The 14,864-nt window shown below is 42.3% G+C and overlaps 1 protein-coding gene across 1 annotated transcript in view; it reads left to right on the forward strand.

The window, feature by feature from the left end:
• Window positions 1–2,445: 2,445 nt before the first annotated feature.
• Window positions 2,446–14,864, forward strand: part of ZNF629 (zinc finger protein 629) — a 46,375-nt gene continuing 33,956 nt past the window's right edge. Inside the window, exons 1-4 of the mRNA XM_070728576.1 lie at window positions 2,446–2,534; window positions 8,440–9,713; window positions 12,895–13,021; window positions 14,365–14,478. Of these exons, the coding sequence (XP_070584677.1) occupies window positions 8,673–9,713; window positions 12,895–13,021; window positions 14,365–14,478 (1,282 nt within the window). The 5' untranslated portion in view covers window positions 2,446–2,534; window positions 8,440–8,672. The remainder of the gene's footprint in view (window positions 2,535–8,439; window positions 9,714–12,894; window positions 13,022–14,364; window positions 14,479–14,864) is intronic.

A 14,864-nucleotide genomic window follows, 5' to 3' on the forward strand; every position in this document is an offset into this window, starting at 1 on the left:
GCCAACACAAACATGCACATTGGAGCTGAGCTAGGGCAACAGCTCGCATGCCAGCAGATATGGCTTTGCGTGCCAACTGTGGCACTCATGCCATAGGCTCGCCATCACTGCCCTAAGGACTCTGGGTGGCTTACAACAAAAGGAACAACATCTGTCTTTTTTTAAAAAAGGATAATTTAAAACCCATATTAAAACCATGCATATCTCTTGTGACTGTTGTGAGCCGCTCCGAGTCTTTGGAGAGGGGCGGCATACAAATCTAATAAATAATAATAATAATAATAATAATAATAATAATAATAATAATAACAATAACAACAACAATAATAATTGCAATCCTGGGGGACAACAGAGTTGAGGAGAAGCAGCTAGAGAAATTAGTGAAATACAAAGATCTAAAAATCAAGCTGCAACGACTCTGGCATAAGCCCGTGAAAGTGGTCCCAGTGGTACTTGGCACGCTGGGTGCAGTGCCAAAGGATCTCAGCGGACATTTGAAAACCCTCAGAATTGACAGGATCTCCATCTGTCAATTGCAAAAGGCCGCTTTACTGGGATCGGCAAACATAATTGGCCGCTACATCATGCAGTCCTAGGTGCTTGGGAAGCACCCGACTGGTGATGAAATACAAAATCCAGCATAGTGATATCGTTTGCTGTGTTGTATTGACATCATCATCATCATCATCATAATAATAATAATATGAAATCCAGCAGTGATCTCGTTTGCTGTGTTGTATTGACATAATAATAATAATACGAAATCCAGCAGTGATCTCCTTTTCTGTGTTGTATTGACATAATAATAATAGATCACATCACATTTGATCACCAGCTCAGCTCCCCCCCCCCCAAGCCAGGTATTTACAGTTTTCCGGGTGGCCAGTAGGGTGGGGGTAGTATGGATCTCAGGCACCACTGAGGTGACCCTAACCCTAACCCCCACATCCCAGGAAATGCAAATGAATGCAAATGACCCGCTGCCTGCAAGAAAAATACTGCTCAAAAAAATAAAGGGAACAGTCAAAGAACACATCCTAGATCTGAATGAATGAAATACAGTATTCTCATTGAATACTTTGTTCTGTACAAAGTTGAATGTGCACAACAGCATATGAAATTGATTGCCAATCAGTGTTGCTTCCTAAGTGGACAGTTTGATTTCACAGAAGTTTGATTTACTTATACAGTATTGTGTTGTTTAAGTGTTCCCTTTTTTTTTTTTGAGCAGTGTATAAATCTTTCCATTCCTCACCAAGCTTCTTGGATGAGAAGCAAAGAAAAAGCAAAAAAGGTCCTGAAAAAAAATCACTTTTGGGACAACCATCACCTGGTTATTCTCCAAAGCTATTCTCCAACCTGGAAGACAGGCAAGAAGCAATGGGTGGAAACTGATCAGAGATTCAACCTAGAAATAAGGAGGAACTGCTCCGCAGTGAAAACAATCAACCAGTGGAACAGCTTACCTGCAGAGGTTGTGGGAACTTTATCACTTGAGACTTTCAAGAAGAGACTGGACAGCCTTTGGACTTGAGCAGGGGGTTGGAATAGATGACCTACAAGATCCCTTCCCACTCAACAATCTGTTATAGAAACATAGAAGATTGATGGCAGAAAAAGACCTCATGGTCCATCTAGTCTGCCCTTATACTATTTCCTGTATTTTATCTTAGGGTGGATCTATGTTTATCCCAGGCATGTTTAAATTCAGTTACTGTGGATTTATCAACCACGTGTGCTGGAAGTTTGTTCCAAGGATCTACTACTCTTTCAGTCAAATAATATTTTCTCATGTTGCTTTTGATCTTTCCCCCAACTAACTTCAGATTGTGCCCCCTTGTTCTTGTGTTCACTTTCCTGTTAAAAACACTTCCCTCCTGAACCTTATTTAACCCTTTAACATATTTAAATGTTTCGATCATGTCCCCCCTTTTCCCTTCTGTCCTCCAGACTATACATATGGTTTGGGACGACAACCTCAGTCTTCTACTACGCAGGGGTAGGCAAAGTTGGCTTTTACGATATGTGGACTTCAACTCCCAGAATTCCTGAGCTAGCGTGATTGGCTCAGGAATTTTGGGAGTTGAAGTCCACAAGTCATAGAAGAGCCAACTTTGCCTACCCCTCTCCTAAGGAGACTGAGAATCTCCATAGAACATTAAACAACAGAGCTTTCAAATCAGGAAAATGCGAAGCGACGGGCGCGGTGGTGGGGTGAGGGTGGTTACAGGAAAAAAACCAGAACCCTTCGGCGGATCGGCTCCGATTTCCCAAAAGCAAAACAGCCCGGGAATAGTTAACCCCTAACATTCCCCTCCCCTCTTCTTCTCCCACGTGCAGCAAGACGGAAGGGGAGGGCAGGCCGCGTCTTATCAGGAGGGGTCCATTGCGCATTTCCTGGGATGTGGGGTGTGTGGGGAGTTTCCTTCCTGCGGTGCCCCCTCTCTCCCGACGCCAGCGAGGAAGGAAGACTGGAGCTTAGGCATGGTCCACCAGCCCCCGAGGAGCCTCCCGTCTTCCAAGGGGGAAGGGAGGTGAGTAAACTACCTGCTTTCCTTCCACCGCAGGTACAACTTCCATTTCCTAGCCAGAACGCGCAGCAGCGCCAGGCTGCTGCACAAAAAGAGAGGATTCCCGGGAGCAAAAGGGGCATTCTTGCCGAGGTTCCCATTTCCCGCCTCCCCCACCCCTTCCCCTTGGCCGGCTCATTGCCCACGCGGAATCCCAAGCTTGCAAACCGTCCAGCCGCGCCTCCCTTCCCCGGAATCCGGTGGGAGGGAGATGGGGGAAGAAGAAGAAGCGAGGAACCGGGATGCCTTTCCCGCCGCCTCGTTTTTCCTCCAATGGAGAAGAAACGGCGGCGCCTGCTCAATTTCGACCCAATCTGGGTCAGGGAGCCCAGCCTCTTCCCTCATCCTACCCTTCTACCCTTCCCGTCTGTTCCCCCTTTAACTTCGCACCGGGCAATTTTATGGGGAAACTGAACATTCATCACTGGAGGTATTTTTCCCCCTTTTAAAAGAGGCGTTTGTTGAAACGGTATATTCTTGACCAATGTATATTTTCTTTTGTGTACACTGAGAGCATCTGCACCAATGACAAATTCCTTTTGTATCCAATCACAATAAAAAAATTCTATTCTATTCTGTTCTATATAGTCAAGGCCTCCTGCTGGAGCAGGGCATGGGGTTGGACTAGAAGATCTCTAAGGTCCCTTCCAGTTCTAGTCTAATTGATTATTTGAGATCACGTGTGTGTTTGTGTATATTTGCATTTCTCTGTGTTTATCTGAACCTAGACTCCTCCTTTTCCCCTCAGAGCAGTTACTAAGGTCTGTAATGTTTCCGATTTTGGCCTCATCTGCATTTTGGCCTCTGCTACTAAATGTTCTCTGGAGATATCCCACTTTCTTTTTTGACCCAGTTCCTTTGTTGTCTTTAAATTTGGCCACTCCAGTGTGGAGCTGATAAAAACTTTGATCCCTGAATTTGAGAGAGAGAGAGACTTTTAACCTTTTCCAAGGGGCTTCTTTGGCCACCTGGAAGTACGAATCACTAAGCGCAAGGCAGGCAAAGCAAAATGTCGGGCCTGCCACAATTTAAAACCTCTAAGTGGAAACGGATCTGCCATCTTCAGATTCTTTCGCTTCATTGGCATCCTGCCATTAAAAGGGATGGGGGGGGGGCGGATGAATTTGGGGGAAAGGTCGGGCATGGGACTGAATAAATAAATGGACGTGTGTGTGTGTGTGTGTTGGTGGTGTGAGGCAAACTGACCAGAAGTGTAAAATGAATGAATAAGTCAGTTCCCAAGGAATAGAATGGGAAACTACATCAAGAGGCGGCCTAGTACTACAGCAGTTCCCAAAACATTGAAAAGGAATACTATTAGACACCGATAAACTGGTTAAGGGAGGACGGCCAGAGAAAGAGAAAAATATGTAAACTTTGCAGATCTAAATTAATGTCAGACTTATCCCTATTTAAGCATTTAGGAAACATTCTTGATTCCATTATACCAGTGTTTCCCAACCTTGGCAACTTGAAGATATCTGGACTTCAACTCCAAGAATTCCCCAGCCAGCATTCGCTGGGTGGGGAATTCTGGGAGTTGAAGTCCAAATATCTTCAAGTTGCCAAGGTTGGGAAACATTGCATTAGACTGAAGCATTAGGTTATTTTACTAAAGTTAAGTGATTGCAGGGAAAGTAAAGCCAGATCTGAGTATTTCCTCTCAAAGATTAGACCGTCTGACACGATCCTTGGCTCCACTTGTTGAGAAAGATATAGTTTATTAAAGGTCAAGATCATGTGGTACTGGTAGACCTTGGCTTACAATCACAATTGAGCCCAAAATTTATGTTATTAAGTGAGAAATTTGTTTTGTCCCATTTTATGACTTGCTTGTTAAGTGAACCACTGCAGTTGTTAAATGAGTAAGCACTGTTGTTAAGAGAATCTGGCTTCCCACTTGACTTTGCCTGTCAGAAGGTCGCAAAAGGTGATCATGGGCCACTGCAACCGTCATAAATATGAACCAGGTATGAAGCATCCGGATTTAAATCATTGTGGAAAATATGCCACTTTTTTCAATGCCGTTGTAATTTTGAAGAGTCACTAAGCAAACTATTGTTAAGTTCAGGACTTCCTATATTGGAAAGCCAGAAATGAGAATTACATGCCAAAATTAATAAGTTCTACTTTTCCCTCCTTAACTCTTTTCTCTTTGTCCATTCCAGTGTAACCAATCTGGTTTGGGCAAGAGGTTAGTTCAGTCCAAGGGCTTTTGGTATGCAGCTCTCCCCCTTCCAGTTGGGTGATGGTAAGACAGGATTTTCATTTTATTTATTTAAATTATTTATTTATTTATTTAATTTATTTATTTATTTATTTATTTTGTCCAATACACAATGAGGGTTTTAGTGGGTATATATCTATATACACATAGTAGAATACATGATGAAGGTTATAGAGGAGATACTCATAGTAAAATATATCTAAGAAATAATAGAAAAGTAGCTATAGTAATAGAACATATCAATTTTCTCAAACAATTCCTTTTCCCCACAATTCATGGCAGTTTGTCAGTGCAACGAACCACATAAGGTGGGAACTGATATAAAAAGCATTAATTAATTTGTGCGTGTGTGTGTGTATCAAATCTTTTTGTGGGGTATAGAAACAAATGATGCATATTTTGGGAGGATTTCCCTGGGCTCCTTCCGAGCTGGGAAGCAATCAAGATACGGAGGTTGTCTACATTTGGAAAAAAATGGTTTATTATTCCAAAAACAATATAACAATGCAATATGGGCACTTCAGTGGGCTTATTGTATCATTTGGAGCCCTTTGTATAAGACATGAGATCACAAGAGTGTGATGTATAAGTTTTATGGTCATCGAGAAGCAGAAAATACCGGTGTGTGATATACATTTATTTTATTTATTTATTTTATTTATTTTATTTTATTTTTATTTTTATTTATTTATTTATTTATTTATTTATTTATTTATTTATTTATTTATTTATTTATTTATTTATTTATTTATTAGATTTGTATGCCGCCCCTTTCCGTAGACTTGGGGCGGCTCACAACACAATAAAACAGTTCATGACAAATCTAATAATTTACAATTTAAAATATTAAAAAAAACCCATTATTAAGCAAACATACATACAAGCATACCATCATACACAAATTGAATTGAATAGGCCCGGGGGACATATCTCAGTTCCTCCATAACTTATGGTCTTGGGAATTCAGAAAATATTTAGTCTGTTATCTCCCTCATCAGGAAAGATCTTCCTGGCCAGACAGAGGTGCTAAATTCCCAAGGCTTTTAAATATTGATTGGATCTTGCAGCCAGATTTACATCTTGTCAGTGCGATCTATTGCCTTTAAGGAAACATTATATTTTTTGAGTGGAGATGAGTTTCTCGGATTCCAGATCAGAAGGCTGTTAAAAAGAGACAGATTCAAGGCTTTTTAACTTTTTATCACATGCGATTACAGTACACGTGATAGTGTGTCAATAGCAATAGCAGTAGCATTAGACTTACATACCACTTCGCAGTGCTTTTTAAAGCCCTCTCTAAGAGGTTTACAGAGTCAACATATTGCCTCCCAAAATCTGGGTCCTCATTTCCAAGATGGAATGTTGAGTCAACTTTGAGCCTGGTGATATTTGATGTGCCAAATTGCAGTCAACTGGCAGTCAGCAGAAGTAATACAGCTGCATTCTTAACCACTGCACCACCACAGCTCTTCCATCATTTCGTAAATAACGAGGATGGGCAATGGGATTGGATGAATTGCCAAAGGTGACACTTTGAGTTGCTTTGATATGGGCAATTATTGCGCGCTTTTCCTCAGACTTTTCTTTTGATGCATTCACTTCTGATTTAGTAGAGGTTACTTTTGAAGTTCACAATGGACTTTGAGTTTTACTTTTCCTAAATTCTGAGCGAAACCAGCCTGACACCAAATCTGAAAGGTTTTCCTCTCCCAAAAGAAAGTCAGAAGGCCCTTTCCCTACACCCACGTGTCCATCGCATGGTCCAATCACTCCAAAATCTCAACTGGAGATGCCTCACAGTCACTCCAGGTATAAGCTGAATTGTCCTTAACTCTCAGAGAAAAGAACACAGATATGGCCATCTACCACTCCATGCAATCCCCCATCCCAATTTCCCACAGCACTAAGTGTGGCAGCCCTGTGAAGATCCAAATTAAAAGATGGCCTACAGGGCTGCCCGGCTGCCCCAACCTCAACCGATCATCATGTCCTGCCACAAGAGAAACATAGGGAGTTATTCTAACTATTAGATTTGTCATTGTATATTGTTTTTATCATTGCTGTGAGCCGCCCCGAGTCTACGGAGAGGGGCAGCATACAAATCTAATAAATAATAATAATAATAATAATAATAATAATAATAATAATAATCCAGGTAGTCCCTAATCACTTCTCCCGCCTTCTGGGGGCCATTTTGTCTTATCAGGGAATTTTTAATGGGACTGCTTTACTAATCTCTCTTATCAGCTCTTAACAAGGGTAGCCTCAGACAAAGGGTACTGCTTCCAATGGACTACATATTGTAATAGACTTCCGTAAAATCTAGAGCCCTGTTGGTGAACCTATGACACGCGTGTCACAGATGGCTTGCGGAGCCACATCTGAGGGTACACAAGGCATTGCTCTATGTCAGCTCCAGCGCACATGTGTGCGCTGGTCAGCTGATTTTTGGCCTTGCAGAGGGCAAGGAAGAGGCCGTTTTTGCCTTCCCCAGGCTTCAGAAAAGCCTCCGGAGCCTGTGGATGGCAAAAACAGACCCAACAGGCCTGCCGGAAGTTAGTTTCTGAACTTCCAGTAGGCCCATTGGGTCCGTTTTTCACCATCTACAGGCACCAGTGAGCCCTGTGAAATGCGTAGGGGAGTGCAATGAGTGGGCATTGCATATCATTGATCTAGAGCAGTGATGGCGAACCTTTTTTTCCTCGGGGGCCAAAAGAGTATAGATGTGCACTATTGCCCATGCGTGAGTGCCCACACCCATAATTCAATGCCTGGGGAGGGCGAAAACAGCTTCCTCTGCCCCACAGGAGGCCCTCTGGAGCCCAGAAACGGCCTGTTCCCCAATTTCTGGTGGGCCCAGTTGGCTTGTGTTTCACCCTCCCCAGGCTCCAAAGGCTTCCCTTGAGCCGGGAAAAGGTAAAAATGCCCTCTCCCATCCTCTTGGAGGCTCTCTGAAAGCCAAAAACGCCCTCTCAGAGCCTCTGTGGGAGCCAAAAATCAGCTGGCAGGCAAACACATGCACATTGGAGCTGAACTATGGCAAAAGCTCATGTCCAGCAGATGTGGCTCTGCGTGCCACCTGTGGCACCCTTGCCATAGGTTTGCCATCACTGATCTAGAATCTAAAATATTCTTTTTCTCAAAATAGATCTTCCCCTGCATCTTTAGGTGCCGGTCAGTTTGGTGGTCTTAACCTTGAGCCAACTATCAGTTTTTACAGACTTTCAGTGAAAGACAGGATACATGAAAGGTTAAGCTGAACTGTCACTGGGTTAATTATTTTCATTATTGGAAAAGACCCTAAGAACTTAAGTCCTAGCTTTTTACTGGGCAATTGCAATCTAATATACTGTATTTGGTTGATAGGTAAACCCGATTTCCCATACAGAAAGGAGGCTGGAGAGATCGAGCGCTTTCTTGGTGTCCTCCCACTTTTCTTTCTTGCACATTGTCTTGTTCCTTCCCTGGGACTTAAAACTTTTCCCTGTCTTGCTCTATTACCGCATTGCTCAGCAGCAGAAATTCTGGCCCAGTTTTGCTATTGTAAGTTGGGGACTGCCTGTATTTCCGCCCTCCCCCAATTGGTTCACAATTGCCAAAGTTCTTTGACCAGACGCGTTTTCCTTTTCTTTTCTCCTTCAGCTGGCTGGAAGAATCTTCTTTATCTCTTATGTTCATGGGGAGAACATAAACTAAGTTCCAAAAAATCAGCAAGAGGTGACCACCACTGCTTCTGGAGGAATCTATGAGTCTACGGAGAAGAGCAGCATACAAATCTAATAAATAATAATAATAACAATCTGACTTCCTAGTAGATTTCTAAGCCAGTCGCTTCTTTTCTCCTCATTTCCAAAAACCACAAGTCTAAAGTAGAAATGGAGAAGGGCTCGCCTCCTGTTGGGATGATTAAGAAATTCCAAAATCGCTCACCATGCAGGAAAGACTGCATAGATCCAAGTAGAACGGCTGTGAAGCCCCAGTGCTGGGAAGTCTGGCAACAGGTTGTCCTACCGACTCCACCGCTCAAAAAGACAGATGCAACCCCTCCTAAGATAACGCTGGACGACATTCAGGTTTGTGTTGTTTCCGCTGAAAATCCTTCTGGCTCCTTAAAAGAGAAGGAGGCAGACCCCAAAGGGGCGTCTGGGATTGATTGTGTGATTACTATTGAAGAAGAAATTGAAGTCCGTGGGAAGACCTCGCCACAATCTAGGATTCAGCTCAGAGATGATACCAAGATTCGCACCGTGCCTGAGTTACAAGACAAGGCCCCACCTACGGCCGTAGACGGAAGCAGGCCGAAGGACTTCACCAAACCCGATAAAGATGGAGGCCCCTCTAAAGTTGAAAAGGCGACTCAGACTGAAGTCATCCCGATGGAGAAGGCTAAGATCTGTGAGGACTATATTCAGAAGGCCAAAGGATCCAAGTACACCTTGCGGGACAATCGCCAGGCCAATGTGGTTTCCAAAAAGAAACCAAGAGATTCAGAAGAAGGCACGATCCGTTTAACAGAACCTGGCAGAACAGGAGAACCCGAAGGGACATCTTGTAATAATCTCACCGCTAGAGACAAGGGAGATGAGGAGCAAGAAGACACAGGCCCTTTGAAAGAAAACGGCATTGCCACGGAGAGCGCCCGCCAGAATTTCCGTTGGTACTGTTACCCAGAAAGTGAGGGACCCCGGAAAGCTTACAGCCACTTATTGGACCTTTGCCGCCACTGGTTGAAACCAGAGAGACATAGTAAGGAACAGATGCTAGAATTGCTGGTCCTGGAACAATTTTTGGCTATCTTGCCCAAAGAAATACAGAATTGGGTGTGGCACCAGCACCCAGAAAGTTGTGGGCAAGCTGTTGACTTGGTGGAAAACTTTCTGACAGGACTTTCTTTGCTTGAGAGACATGGAAAAAAGGTGAGGGATCTAAGGCCATTGGCCGTGAGGCGTAGTGTCTTAATATTGACCCACTCAGGGTTCAATAGGGGATGGTATTGGAATCATTATTTGAGGTTGAAAAACTACCTAATTCCCAAAGACCGGATATCGGGTCTTCAGTTTTCAGACTGAGGAACTCTGGAGAAACAGAAATTTATATAGAGAATTGAGACTTTCCCTTCCTCCTAGGCTTATAAAATTTATGCATGGTATGTCTGTATGTATGATGGGTTTCTTAAATTGGGGTTTTTAAATTAACTTAAATATTAGATTTGTTTACATTGTCTTATTATTGTTGTTAGCCGCCCCGAGTCTACGGAGAGGGGCGGCATACAAATCTGATAAATAAATAAGTAAATAAATAAATAAACAAACAAACAAACAAACAAATAAATAAATAGGGTGGCTTGGATTGCGATTGGATCATTTGGGTCACCTGACTCCTTGGAGTTCTTCAATGTGCCCTTGAGAACTCATTCACCTTTTTAATAGATTAACAGAGTTGGAAAGGGACCTTATAGGTCATCTAGGCCAACCCCCTCCCTAAGCAGGAGACAAAAACAATTTTGTGGCAAACCATCGTATTTCTAACAATTCATTCTTTTTTTAAAAAAATATTTTTTTAATTGGTTTATTTACTAAATTAACAACAAACAAAAAAATACTTAAAAGAAAACGTGCCCAACACAAAAAAAACCCCACCACCATTTAGGGGGTTAAATTATTTACAATAAGTTTCTATTTCTTCTTTAGCTCCGGTTTACATTTCTTTACATACAAAAAGTGATTGGAATTTATTTTTCACATTGTCGTCATAAATTCTACTTAAGATATAATTTTTCACCTTATTCCATCGTGCCATCAGCTTCTCCAATTTATTTTCATCAAAGTTATTTAATCTTATTTCCATAATTTCGAAGTGGATGTGGTCCACCATGTACCAATACCAATTCTGGATTGTCCATTTATTGCTATCCTTCCACCCTAATACCACTACTGCTTGAGCGCTTTCCAAAGCTGCTGTTTTGATTTCTTTAAATTCTCGTAATTCCCCATATTTAACTAGTATTGCTAATTTCTAACAATTCATTCTTAAAATAAGGATCAGTAGCCATTCACTTGATGGGCTTGATGTTGTGGGGAAAATAGGAGGAGGAAGGCGTGTTGGGATATGTTCAATGCTTTGAGAAACAGTAAAAGCAGAATACCAATAAATTAATATAACAAATGGGTACACTGATGCTTGAAGTAGCCTTTACTGTGGTAGTTTTATAAATTCATAAACAAATGACATTGTTTTAAAATTAAGATCTTTTTCTCCCTTTCTCATGCTCCAGGACTATAATAGATTAATATGTATTCTTTGGACTTCTATCAATATTTCCATTTTTTGTCATTTAAATGATTTGAGGAAACATGCATGATTTAGTGATTCTGTCTTAGTATAAATAATATATATGCTATTCCTTCATTTGAATGCAAGATTTAAATCTCATTTTTGGCATTTAGAATGTGGTAGCTTCTCAAAGAATGACATGTATAACATTGTGGCTAAGTTTGTTTAGTGACTGTTCAAAGTTTCAACAGCACTGAAAAAAGGGACTAAGATCCACCCTTACACACTTATGACTGTCACACAATCCAAACAGTAACATATTTAAAGTTCTGGTGCTTGGCAGCTGGCATATATTTATGATGGTTATAATATCCCGGACCTATGTAACCGTCGTTTGTGACCTTCCTAGCTGGCTTCTGACAAGCAAATTCAATGGAAGAAGCCAAATTCACTTAATGACCACGTGAATTGTTTTAATGACCATGTCTGGGGGGAAAAAATCATAAAATTAAGTGCAATTCGCTTAACAACCCATTTGCTTAGCCACAGAAAATCTGGGTCCAAATTGTCGTAAATCAAGGACAAACTGCAACAACGGATCGTTTCTATGTTAGAATAGAATAGCCAAGTTGGAAGGGGCCTTGGAGGTCTTCTAGTCCAACCCCCTTCTTAGGCAGGAAATTCTATACCACTGTTGGTGAAACTATGGCACGGATGCCACAGGTGGCATGCAGAGCCATATCTGCTGGTACGTGTGCTGTTGCCCTAGTTCAGCTCCAACGTGCATGTTGGCCAGCTGATTTTTGGCTTGCACAGAGGCTCTGGGAGGGCGTTTTTGGCTTCCAGAGAGCCTCCGAGGGAATGGGGAAGTCGTTTCTACCCTCCACTGGCTCTAGGGAAGCCTTTGGAGTCTGAGGAGGGGGAAACAAGAACCTACTGGGCCCACCAGAAGTTGGGAAACAGGCCACTTCCAGCCTCCAGGGGGTCTCCTGGGGGTGGGAGCAACTGTTTTTGCCCTCCCCAGGCATTGAATTATCGGTGTGGGCACTTGCGCATGCGCGATAGCGTGCCTGCATGCTCTTTCGGCACTCAAGGAAAAAAAGGTTCGCCATTACTGTCCTATACCATTTCAGACAAATTGTTAACCAAACTCTTCTTTAAAAACTCCAGTGTTGGAGCATTAACAATTTCTGGAGGCAAGTTTTATTATTTTAACTATCAGGAAATTTCTCCTTAGTTCTAAGTTGCGTCTCCTTGATTAATTTCCACCTAATGCTGAATGTCTGTGGAGATTCTCAGTCATTCCACCCATTGCTTCTCGTCCTGCTCTCAAGTGATTTCTTTATGACAGCCCCTGAGATGTTCTCAGCAGTTTCCTTTGGAAGCAGAAGTAATCCTTGACTTAGGACCACAATTGATCCCAAAATTTGCATTGGTAAACAACACAGTTGTCCAGTGAATTTCCCCAAATTTTATGACTTTCTAGCCATAATTATTATGGGAACCACTGCAATTGTTAAGTTAGGAATATGATTATTAAGCGATTGGGTTCCCCATTGACTGAAACTTATCAGAAAGTTTCAAAAAGTGATCACATGACCCTGGGATATTACAATTGTCATAAAATGAACCAGTTGCCAAGGAGCCAAGTTTCGATCATGTGACCCCGGGGATGCCGCAAAGTCATAAGTGTGAAAAACAGTCCTAAGTCATTTTTTTCTCCCCCAGTGCTGTTGTAACTTCGAACGGTCTCCAATTGGTTGTAAGTCGAGGACTATCTGTACAGGATGGGGTCTCAATTATTCAACATTTGAATGGTTTCAGGCTCTGGTGACTTTTGAAGAGGTGTCCATGTATTTCTCAGAGGAAGAATGGAGGCTCCTAGATGAATCTCAGAGGAAGATTTTCACAAAAGTGATGATGGAGAATTATGAGAATGTCCGAGCATTGGGTGAGAGTTGGACAGGACTGGGGAATTGTTAACGGGCTGGGAGAATAAACCTGAGGGATAGGAGGAAGGGCTGAAGCCTACACCGGTGTTTCTTTAACTATTGACCACCTCAAGATGTGTGGACTTCAACTCCCAGAATTCCCCAGTCAGCGAAATCTTGAGTCCAAGGCAGGCATGGCAGTGGAAAGTCTCTTATAACCGACCCTTCTGCATTCTCTCGAATTCAAAGTCAAGGAAGGAAAAGGTGCTTGCAAGGTTCTGTTATTTATAACCTATAATAAGCTCAGAACAGTAATTAGTATTTTTTTACCTGACCTGGACTACTTTGAAGGGCTGTCGGAGAGAGACTTAAGTCTTATATAATAATGTTTATGGCTTACTCCTGGCTCACTTAATCAAATGGCTTAAAAAACAAATTAAACGTGCAGATAATGTTCAGCGTAGACTGAACTCTCTGCGAAGCATTTGTGACTTGAACAAAAGCAGAACCAGGGCCTATATAACTTTGGCTTGTTATATTATCAAGACAAAACAAGATAGAGACTGTGTAAGTTAGGTTTAACCAGGCTGTGTTTGGAAGGCTTTTAATAAAGCTCTCCATGAAACTTATATTATCCCTTCCTACTAGGTTAGCATAGCAGCTATACAATCTCTGAGATTTGATTGGTGAATATATGATAGGCTATCTTTTACCATCAGAGTAATACACTGTTTTCCCCAAAATAAGATAATAAGCCCAATCAGGCTTTTGTGTGCGTAGCAATAAGGCCTAGTGCTTATTTCAGGGCTCAAAAAAATAAATAAATAAGATAGGGTCTTATATTCGGGAAAACATGGTAAGTAAGATCACTGAGCCGCAAACCAGATACTTTCTAAGGCAGAATTGCCCAACCTTTTGTTGGCAGGGGTGAGGATGGCACTCATACGTGGACTGCCCGATTTGCACAAACGATGAGCATTCACTCGTGCAAATGTAGCACGCATCCATGTGCTCGCCCACTGCTCATGCCAGTGGGGATGCCAAACGTTAGCCCGCCACTACCAATGGCCTGGTTCTGGATGGTCCAAGGCCTGGTAGTGGGCTCTAGCCTGGCCGGGGGTTGGAGACCCCTGTTCTAAGGGAGAAGCTGCTGATGGTTCCTTCGTCATAAGTTTGAGCCTACAGCTAGCATTGCCATTGAAAACCGGAAGTTGGTTTTAACTGCTGCTGTTGAAACATTCTAACTTGAGATGCAGGCAAGTTTGAGTGTTGTGTAAGTTGTTCTCATCGATTATTGTCTTTTAAGATGTTTTGCTTTAAAAAAAAACCAAAATTCTCCCCTTTTCCTTTTTTTTATTGGCAGGATTTCCCACCAACACTTCAGATGTCATCTTCAAAATGGGGAAAAAGGAGGACAGTAAAGTCTGCACGGATAAAATTCAGAACCTTGCAGAAGATGTACCTCCAGAAGTCACAGGTGAGGAAAAGGTTGCTTCTAACTTGACTTGATTTCAAAAGTGGGTTCCCACCAGTTCTGACCAGTTCTATAGAACTGTTAATAAACCAATGATGACGTCATGGAGCCAGTTCTGTGCATGGCGGTCCGTGGCCATCACTGTCTTGGGTTTTGAATATTTTCCAAGAAGGGATACATGTGCAAAAAACGTGCACTTCCATCGTGATGCGAACTAGTGGGGAAGATAAGTAGAACCCACTTCTACTTAATTTGCTTCTGTGCCCAAAAACAAGCAATGGTCATGGGGCTCCTTTGTGAAACAACATATAATAACAGGTGAGTTTCTCAACACCAGAAAGACTACACCAGTGATGGCGAACCTATGGCATGGGTGCCACAGGTAGCAC

The sequence above is a fragment of the Erythrolamprus reginae genome, chromosome Z, assembly GCF_031021105.1.
Source record: "Erythrolamprus reginae isolate rEryReg1 chromosome Z, rEryReg1.hap1, whole genome shotgun sequence".
NCBI lineage: Eukaryota > Metazoa > Chordata > Lepidosauria > Squamata > Dipsadidae > Erythrolamprus > Erythrolamprus reginae.